Source organism: Cucurbita pepo, chromosome LG02 (genome assembly GCF_002806865.2).
Source record: "Cucurbita pepo subsp. pepo cultivar mu-cu-16 chromosome LG02, ASM280686v2, whole genome shotgun sequence".
NCBI lineage: Eukaryota > Viridiplantae > Streptophyta > Magnoliopsida > Cucurbitales > Cucurbitaceae > Cucurbita > Cucurbita pepo.
In genome coordinates, this window is record NC_036639.1 from 1,366,432 (window position 1) to 1,376,591 (window position 10,160).

General features: G+C 36.8%; 2 protein-coding genes across 2 annotated transcripts; one reads left to right on the forward strand and one right to left on the reverse strand.

Moving 5' to 3' along the window:
* Positions 1–738: 738 nt before the first annotated feature.
* On the forward strand, positions 739–4,135 carry LOC111788144 (beta-fructofuranosidase, insoluble isoenzyme CWINV1-like). Its single transcript, XM_023668370.1, has 7 exons — positions 739–1,068; positions 1,213–1,221; positions 1,299–2,149; positions 2,251–2,409; positions 2,502–2,743; positions 2,830–2,920; positions 3,747–4,135. The coding sequence occupies exons 1-7, from the start codon at positions 942–944 to the stop codon at positions 3,957–3,959; spliced, it is 1,692 nt and encodes a 563-aa protein (XP_023524138.1). The 5' UTR covers positions 739–941; the 3' UTR covers positions 3,960–4,135.
* Positions 4,136–5,573: 1,438 nt separating this feature from the next.
* On the reverse strand, positions 5,574–6,588 carry LOC111788325 (glutaredoxin-C6). The gene has a single exon (XM_023668654.1). The coding sequence runs from the start codon at positions 6,472–6,474 to the stop codon at positions 6,067–6,069; it is 408 nt and encodes a 135-aa protein (XP_023524422.1). The 5' UTR covers positions 6,475–6,588; the 3' UTR covers positions 5,574–6,066.
* Positions 6,589–10,160: the final 3,572 nt, after the last annotated feature.

Sequence of the window (10,160 nt, forward strand, 5' to 3'; positions counted from 1 at the left end):
TATTGCAATATTNCCTTTTTGGATAAAGACAATTAAAAGTCGAAATTTTTTGAATCTTTTAAGGATGTTTTATTTAGCGGGCGTGGTTTAGGTATAACTATAAGATTGTTAAACGAAGCTTTCCTTTGAATTTGATTCACTTATTTTATAGGCAACAAGAATCATACTTTTTAATATTCAGTTTTTTCGGTATACATTTTTATAATTTTGTGCTCGAAATAAAAGATTTATATATACTCGGGTTAATAACACGTGCAAAACTTGCAACTTCACATTTTTTTTTTGACCTTTGTTATTTTGTTGTGTAATTTTGCTCGGTTTCAAGTCGTGAGGTCCTTTTTATGAGAGATTTTATTACCTTCAAAAAAAAGAAAATGGACCCACGACCTACGCGACATTTGTCCATATATAAGTCAGCACGTGACTTTCTTTAATTCCATTATCGTAATTTTAAAGTTAATCCTTACTATAAATTCAAAAAATGCGAATAATATTTTATATAGAGAAGGTTTTTTCCTAAAGTCAACTATAAATTAGTGACAGAGTTTTAAAATTTATTGAAAATATAAAATAGGAATTAAATTTAAAAAATTAAGTATAAAAAATAAAATGATATTTAAGTTAAAAAATCATGATTTTTGTAAATTTAGATTTTTTTTTTTTTTTTTTTTAATTTCAAAGAAAGTATAAAATCGGGAGTTATTTTCTATAATTTATTGTAAAATTGATCAAAGCGGGTCGAGTTTTTCCACATCGGTCACCAATGGCCATGATCATGACCGTCGACGTTGTTGTGACCTTAAAGTTCATAAAAAAACTGCAAGTTGAAGATCAACGATCAGGTGAAGGAGACGAAGTCAACGAGAAGTCGCATTAATTCCGGCGATCCTCCGCCGGCGATTTCAGCAGCTCTCACTTGGCTCCGCCATTAAAATCAGAGAATGAAGGAACCCTTAACTCGGGCCGTTATCTTTTGCATCTGGTTGGCTTTTAATGGAGTCGATGCAGCCTCAAATCAGCCCTACAGAACAGGTTTTCACTTCCAGCCTCCTAAAAATTGGATGAACGGTAAAAATCTCCAAAACTTTGTCGTTCATTTCGCGATTTTGTCTTTTTTCTCTATTTGGAATTGACAATCTACCCTATTGAGTATTGATTAAATTGCTTGATGTCTTTTGCTGGGCTGTTTTTTGGCTGATTACGACCATAAAGATCCCAATGGTACAGTTTCCCCCAAATTTTGTTAATAATTTCCCTCTTTTAGCTGTTGTAGCGATGTAATGAGTTCATAATTGCAGGACCAATGTATTACAAGGGAGTTTATCATCTGTTCTATCAGTATAATCCTTATAGTGCAATTTGGGGAAACATTACATGGGCCCATTCAATTTCATATGATCTTGTAGATTGGATTCATTTAGAACATGCTATTTCTCCAACTGAACCCTATGAAGCCAATGGTTGTTGGTCTGGTTCTGCAACAATTCTTCTTGATGGAAAACCTTCCATCTTATACACTGGAGCCAACTCTAAGAATCAGCAATTTCAAAATCTAGCTGTGCCCAAGAATCCATCAGATCCTTTACTGAAGGAATGGATTAAATCACCTCATAATCCTCTGATTTCCCCTGTTGATGACATTGATCCTTTGAACTTTAGGGACCCTACTACTGCTTGGCTGGGCCCAGACAGGTTATGGAGGATCATTGTTGGAGGGGAGATTGGTGGTCAAGGATTGGCGATTTTGTATCGTAGTGAAGATTTTGTCAATTGGACTCGGCGTAAGACTCCGCTTCATACGTCGAACAAAACTGGGATGTGGGAGTGCCCGGATTTTTATCCAGTGAGTATCAATGGCAGTAATGGACTTGACACCTCTGTTCTAGATGGGTTAATCAAACATGTGCTCAAGGCCAGCTTTAATAATAATGATCACTATGTACTGGGGAGATACACTCCTGAAACAGATACCTTTTCGGTTGAGACTAACTTCTTGAGCAATGGCTCGGATATGCGATACGATTATGGGAAATTCTATGCTTCGAAATCGTTTTATGATAGTGATAAAAAGAGAAGAATGCTGTGGGGATGGATATTGGAATCAGACAGTGAAGCTGATGATATTAGCAAAGGATGGTCTGGCCTTCAGGTATTTGAATCAACTGAGCTTCATAGTTCTAAACTTCTGATATGAGTGCCCTGTTTATATTAACAGCTTATTCTATATTGCTTTTCAATTACATTTCATAGTCAATTCCTAGAAGTATATTACTTGATGAATCTGGAAAACAATTATTACTATGGCCAATTAAAGAAATTGAGAAACTACGTACAAAGCAAGTGAGTTTTGATGATATGGACCTCAAAAGTGGTTCAGTATTTGAAGTCCCGGGCATTATGGCTGCACAGGTAACTACTCTGGCACTCATTATTTCAGAGTTACAAACGAACTCTCAAAGAAAAGTCGAAAACATTTTCACGTTTGTTTCCTATATGCAAAGGCCGATATCGAGGTTTCGTTCCGCTTATCGGGTCTTAAAAAAGCAGAAGAGATGAATACGAGTTGGGTTGATCCACAATTGCTCTGTAAGGAAAAGAAAGCATCAATGAATGGCACGATTGGACCATTCGGGTTGCTGGTTTTAGCTTCTAAGGATTTGGAAGAACAAACTGCAGTCTACTTCCGAGTATTCCGAAAGCAATACGAGAAATATGTCGTGCTCATGTGCAGCGATCAAAGCAGGTTTGTTGGTTCCAGTTTTTTTTTTTCTTTTTTTCTATACTGCTTGATCTGTTATGACTGAAGCAGCAAGCTCACAATTTCAACAGATCTTCTTTGAAGGAAGGGCTTGAGAAAACAACTTATGGAGCATTCGTTGACATAGATCCTGTTCATGAAACGATATCTTTAAGAAGCCTGGTACGTCGCTTAAAAGAAACAAAAACACTTATGTGCAGTTGGTTATGCTCTTCACTTTCCTTTGTTTTTTGCATTCCAAGATCTTTGTAGCTGCATACTATTGCAAAAGTTTGTATAAATGATCTAATCTATGAATGATATCACCATCTTTGTTATCCTTTTAATCTATATTTGAAAGAAAAACAAAATAGGAATGAACATACCCTTTAGATTAATACTACTGCATGTATCTTCATGGGTTCGCTTATTCTTGTTCAACGAATTAACTTTGGATCAAAAAACAACTAAGCTTGCCCGAACCCGTTCTCTAACAAAAATATAAGTCTTTGTGGTCGGTGGTGTTGGATTCTGGAGACTGCTGCTGCTTATTTATAGCTCATTCAATAGTATATTAAAAAGTAAAACTATATATAGTAGATAGTTATATACTGTAGATCGTAAAACTATATATAGTAAACTGAACCATATATATATCATAAGTGTTTTGAAAATGTACTTTTTGCATTATTTGTATTAACTCATACCGTACCTTAAGTCATCTATATGAACTTTTAGCCAATATTTCTTCTTGCATTTTCTCTCTCTTGTTCTTTGTGTTAATCTAAAAAGTGTGTGCGTTGTGTGTGATCCTAATAGGTGGCTCAAATCTCCACCCTCTTTATTGTAATAAAAACACCGAGTTTAGAACTTCTTAATATAGTTACCCATTCACTTATTACCATTAGTTAACGTATTTAAGCCTGCACACGTGAGGAAGTGCTAAGAATGTCACCTCGTTGAACTTTTCGATATAAAAACCGCAACATTCGGGTGTTTTGTTTTGCAGATAGACCATTCAATAGTGGAAAGTTTTGGTGGAAACGGGAAAGCCTGCATCACTGCAAGAGTGTATCCAAAGCTGGCCATCAACCAAGACGCCCATCTTTATGCATTCAACAACGGAACAATGGATGTAAGAATCTCAAAGCTAAGTGGTTGGAGCATGAAGAGAGCACAGATCGTTCCCATCCAAAAGAGAAGAAAACCCTCCATCACTTGATATCAAAACTCCAAACTCTAGGTATCATTTGAACCTTCAATGCAAACTCTGATTTATTTACTTGTTTACAGAAAGTTAGAATGATTAAAAGACTTGATAGAAGTGCAATAGCGAACCAAGGAATTGGTATATTTGTTATTTGGTGTTTCCAGTAGTCAAAAAAGTAAAGAACACAACAGAACAGATTCTCAAAGGACGTGAAGCAAATGAAAAAGGCAAAGGTAGAAGACAGGATACTTCATAATTTGAGCTCATTATTCCAACACAACATAGAACATCACATGTGACCAAAATTCTGTCTGGAAACAGCTGAATTGATGTATCGGACGAATATTAGCCCATCGCTACCGATATTGTCCTCTTTAGGTTTTTCCTTTCAGGTTTTTTCTCAAGTTTTTTAAAACGCCTATACTAGGAGAGGTCTCCACTTGTCCTCTTTGGACTTTTCCTTTCGGGCTTCCCCTCAAAGTTTATAAAACACCTCTGTGAGGATGGGTTTTCACTTGTCTTCCTTGGGCTTTCCCAAACACGTCTACTAGGAGAGGTTTCCACTTGTCCTCTTTGAATTTTTCTTTCGGGCTTTTCCTCAAGGTTTTTAAAAGAGAGGCTTCCACTTGTCCTCTTTGAGCTTTCTCTTTCTGACTTACCCTCAAGGTTTTTAAAACGCATATGTTAGGAGAGATTTCCACACCCTTTATAAAGAATGTTTTTGCTAGGAGAGGTTTCCACACCTTTTATAAAGAATATTTCGTTCCCTCTCTAACCAAAGTGGGCTCCTTATGAGATATTGTCCTCACTGGACATACGTTCCCTTCTACAATCGAGGTGGAATCTCATATTCATAGTCATCTCACGGTGAGGTTGCAGAGCTAAGCATCATCATGACTTTATTCCAAAAGCCATTCAAGGAACCCATCCACTGGGCCTCACACTTCGGGCTTTTGACCCAAATTAGGTATTACATAGTTGTTTGGTTCTTATTATATGTTTTCTTTTGTTTTGGTGGTGGTGGTGATATTATTATTATTATTTTTTTTTATTATTATTAGAAGTATTAAAGAAAACCCAATAATTGGTCAGGAGGCTTTGAAGGCATATTCCATCCTCTTTATATTGGTGGCGGTATCTTCATTAGATTCTTCTTACGTTAAGCTGGAAAGATTCCATTTACATTCATCACCCACCACTGCATGTTTGCCACGTGGATTTCACGATCTGACATACACCTCCAAATGCACTGTGTTCTTTGGTGGGTGATGCTGTTGTCATCACCCGAGGGTGTCGTTTCCAAGGGGAAAGGAACGTAAACAAAAACAAAAACAAAAACAAAAAAAAAAAAAAAGGGTTTAATTTAATTTTAGCTTTAATTTATTTTAAATCTAAATGATTAGAGATAGTGGAAGCTGTGGGCCCCACTTAATTACCCTTAATTATCACCTCCTAATACTCCATCACCCTTTATTAGTCTTTTCCTTATTGGGACACATATTTAAAATAAAATAAATAAATAAATAAATAAATAAATAAGGGTTTCTTCAATTATTGGAGAAATTGCTGTCAGAATATCTCAAGTACAGTAAGTACTCCCTCACCGTTACCTCGTCATTGTCAAAATTAAATAATTATACCATTAATTACTCATTTTTCTCTTAATCTAAACCCTAAACCCTACTTAGATTCTCTTAATTATATAGATTAACTTGCATAACGCTAAAAAAAAAAATATATATTCAAAACAGTAAAAGAGTAGTGTATAAGTATAAATACAAAAGTCTACATATTCAACGGTGCTGATTACTTAATAATTTACGTGGGACCCACCAGTCCTACTGCTTTCATTTCATCTTCCTCATCCGACCACGTGTCATGCCTTATCTCGCGAGTATACTAAAATAGCCTACTCGCCGCCATCGTACCGGGATTATTCTTCCCAATTTCCTTTTCTCCAGCATCATCGGGGTTTTTAATTATTGATTTCACCACCAACAACAACACCATAGATCCATTATTATTTGTTTAAATTTTTTTTTTTTTTTTTTTTTTTTTTTTTTAAATTACAATGATATAAATTGGAATTGAAATTACAAGGGATGTGGGTGATTCAAAGTCATACCCAGAGAGCGCCGACTTCGACAAGCTTAGGTACGAGGTGGCCGCTGAGGTGGAGTGCGACGAGGGATTCAAGGCCGCCGACATAGGAGCCACCGATGAAAACGGCAGGAGTGGCTGCGGGTGTGGTGGAGGAGAAGGAGGCGAGAGCGTCGATCTCGTGGTCGTCTAATTCGATGACGGTAGGGTGAACGCCGATGGAGGCGAGAAGCTTCTTCATGACGTGGCACATGCAACAAGAAGTGCGGCTAAAGATGATGACTGGATGTTCGGAGATGAGGCGACGGATTCGTGTCTCGGCGGACTCGGCAACGTCGATGGAAAGGGAGGCGGTGGAGGGGACGGAGGAAGGCGGAGATAGGTCGAGGAGGAGGAGGTCGTTGGAGCAGCGTCGTAGGCCTTGCATCGCCGGAGGGCTTTAGAGAGAGAAAGTAACGGAATAAAAAAAATTGAGAAAGAGAGAGAAAAGAAGTGAATAATGTCAACGAGGAAGTGGGGTGGAAGCGGGGACTAAGGGAGAAGAGGAGTGGTTTTATAAATAAAAAAAAAAAAAAAAAAAAATAAGTCGGTGGTTTCATTGTTTATTTATTCATTTTTATTTACGGTTGTAATAAAATAATTATTTATCACTTATNACTATGACTTCCTTTATACTTCTACAATACTCACCTCTAGCGCGTGTCTAACACGCTCCCTTCCAAATCATCACAAAATTACTTTATACCTCTACAATACTCACCTCTAGCGCGTGTCTAACACGCTCCCTTCCAAATCATCACAAAATTACCCCTTTAGAAACCATGTAACCACTAAAACCCATCTATTTGTTAGATATCGTTGTCAGCTTCATGATTTAAATGCGTTAGGGAGAGGTATTGTAACGACTCAGATCCACCGCTAGTAGATATTCTCTTCTTTGGATCTTCCCTTTCAGGCTTCATCTGTTAGGGGATGGTTTTCACACCCTTTTAGATGGTGATTTGTTCTCCTCCCCAACCAATGTAGAACGTTATTCACACTCTTATAAAAATTGATCTATTTCCGTCTCTAACCAATGTGAGATATTAGAATTCACTCCTTTGGGGGTCGTTATTCTTGATAGCACACTACTCGGTGTTTAGCTCTGATACCATGTGTAACAGCCAAAATCCATCGCTAATAGATATTGTATGTTTTGACTCATTACGTATTGTCATCAGCCTCACGATCTTAAAATGTATCTATTATGGAGAGATTTTCAGATCGTTATAAGAAATGCTTTAATTTCTCTTTCCAACCAAAGTGGGATCTATCACGTATCGTTGTCGTCGGGTAAAACAAGATTTGGATTAATCGAATTAAAACGGCGAAACTAATTCTATTAATGATAAAAAAAAAAACAAACAAAAAAAAAAAAAAAGCCCGATTTTTCGACTTAGCGGGTCGTGACCGGTGGGTTGAGCTTGGATAGGTTGGTTGGGTTTGTGAGTAATTATGGGTGATGAATCGAGTGGATAACACGATGGAAGGAGGCGCGTGGGATAATTGGGGTGTATTGATATACAATGTGGTTCAAATGTACTGGATATTTGCCCATGCATTAGCGTGGGAGAAAGGATCACATGGGCAGTAAATAACCATGACGTCACTTTGACTTAGACGTCGAATGGTAAGATTGCACCTTGACGTCACCAAAAGATAAAACCCTCTACCATTGCCACTTCAGTAATTTATATTATAAATTTTATTATAAAGAAAAAATGTCATCTGACGTGGACTACATGCTGACCAGTCACACCGGGTCCCACTCCCATGACATAATCATGGGAGCGAACCTTCAATTCTCTCGTCACCATGACGATCCTTTCCTTCCACGTGGCCACCCCATTTACTTCCCTCTGCTCATGGAGAAATCGTGGGCCCAAAATAAATAATAAATAATAAATAAAATACCCCACCTTTCACCACGCCACGTGCATTCCCAGCCATGGTAATTAAAAATGGGCAGTAAAATTTTATGAGGCTGACGTGGACCTTTACTAAAGTCCACGTTTAAATTCCACCGTTGATGGTGGCCACTGCGGTGTCTGCCATATGTGGAGGAGATGATCAAAACATTGGTGGGCCCCACACCCTTAAATTAAAAAAAAAGATCCTCAGTTTCCGAGTAATTAAAAAATATATATAATAATTATAATTAATAAATAAACCCACTTTAAACGTTAAATTTGGAAGCCCCACAATTACACTAAAAAGCTAGCATTATTAATTTCGTTCTGTATTTTACATTAATTCCAGTTCCACCCCTTTTCTTATGTCCAATCATGTTCCTACCCCAGTACATTTCCTTATTCATTATAATACCCCACAATTTCTTTAAATAATAAATTTCTACATCACCATCTCGCCCATAGTTATTTGTTACTAAATTTAAAAATACCCAAACCATGCTCCTTCGTCACACTACATCATCCTTTATATTACAAACTATTATTCCCATTTTGCATTCATTAATGTGTCATGCAAAATCTAGTTTACCCCACATTTTCCGTCCTCGTTTTCACTACTTCTATCTCCATACGTGAGATCCCACATTAGTTAAAGAAAATAACCGAACATCTTTTATAAAAGCGTGAAAACCTCTTCTTAACAGATGTTTTTTACAACATTGAGGCATAACGGAGGATAATATTAGAGTCAGTTAACGAGTGGTATGTTAGTTGGAGAGGGGATGCAGACACGTTTAAATCTGTGAGACACTAACCCCAAATAAGACGGAGAACGGAGGATAAGAGGATAGAGATTTTTCTATAGTAACTATACGAGAATGGTGACAAAGATTACATTCACTATCCTCGTCTATCAGAATTAAGGCGCCGAGATATCGAACCTTTTATTAGGTGTCAAGTATCCATTGGGTGGGCTAATCCCATGACCCGGATATGGAATCCGGGTCGATGGCCCCATTAGAAACAGTGTCGGAAAACACGCGTGACGCCAGTGTTTCTCAGTGGTTGCTTTCATGTCATTTCGCCTCTCCTTAAATCTGTCGGCGCCGTTGGATAGTGCCCCATTCATATACACAGAATTATCCGAAATATATTTATTTATATAAATAGAATTATAGAGTACCAATGTATTTATTTTCGGATAGGTAAATTAAATTCGTTGACTGGCTATCATGACACATGGGTGACGCAAACTGACATGACAGTCACAGATCACCGCCTGGCCCCGCTTACGTAATGATCTAAACCTTTGTCCGCCTTCCCTTCTCGTCCCCCACGTAGCCGGTAGCCCCCCTTCCATCGGTGCTCCGATTTTCCATCACCGATCAAAATCGGGTGACGTGGGAGTGTGGCAAACAGTAGAATTCCATTTTCCTTTTGTTTTTTAATGAAAATTTGTGTAAAACTTTAAATTATTATAATATTTAACCTTTGTAACACGTAAATATTTAATATTTAAATTTTATAAAATTTTAGTAGTTAATACAATGGAAAATTTTAAAAGTCAACCGTCTCCATCCTCATTATATGTTTATAATCAAAGAATACTCTATCCATTGGAATAAATTATTTTGGGAAGCCCAAAGCAAAGCTACGAGAGCTTATGTTTAAAGTGGACAATATCATACTATTGTGGAGAGTTGTGTTCATCTACAAACCCAACTTTGTGTTTGACCCGAACAATCTGACTAGAATGGGCAACACAAAGTCTATTGAGAGTGAAGCTAGAGTGAGAGGAGGAAAACGACAAAGAAGGAAGGAGGGGCTCTTCATATTCGGAAAGGTTATGGAAATGCATGTGATGCGTTTAAGGTACTTTGTCTTTATGTGTGTTTTTTTTTTTAACAATATTTATTGATAATTATTAAATAAAAAGTAAGTCTAAGATTATTGCATGCATTTGGAATTTATAAGCAAGTGGTACGCACCCTATTATTTTTATTTTTTATATTAACTATTATCTTCTTAAATTAAAATAATAGTGTACAAAGATTGCAAATATAATCCACATTGTTTTTAATTAAAAAAAATTAAAATTTATACCAATAGGTCAATAATCTATTAAATATAAAATTATCTTTTAAAATTCATAAGCTAAATAGAT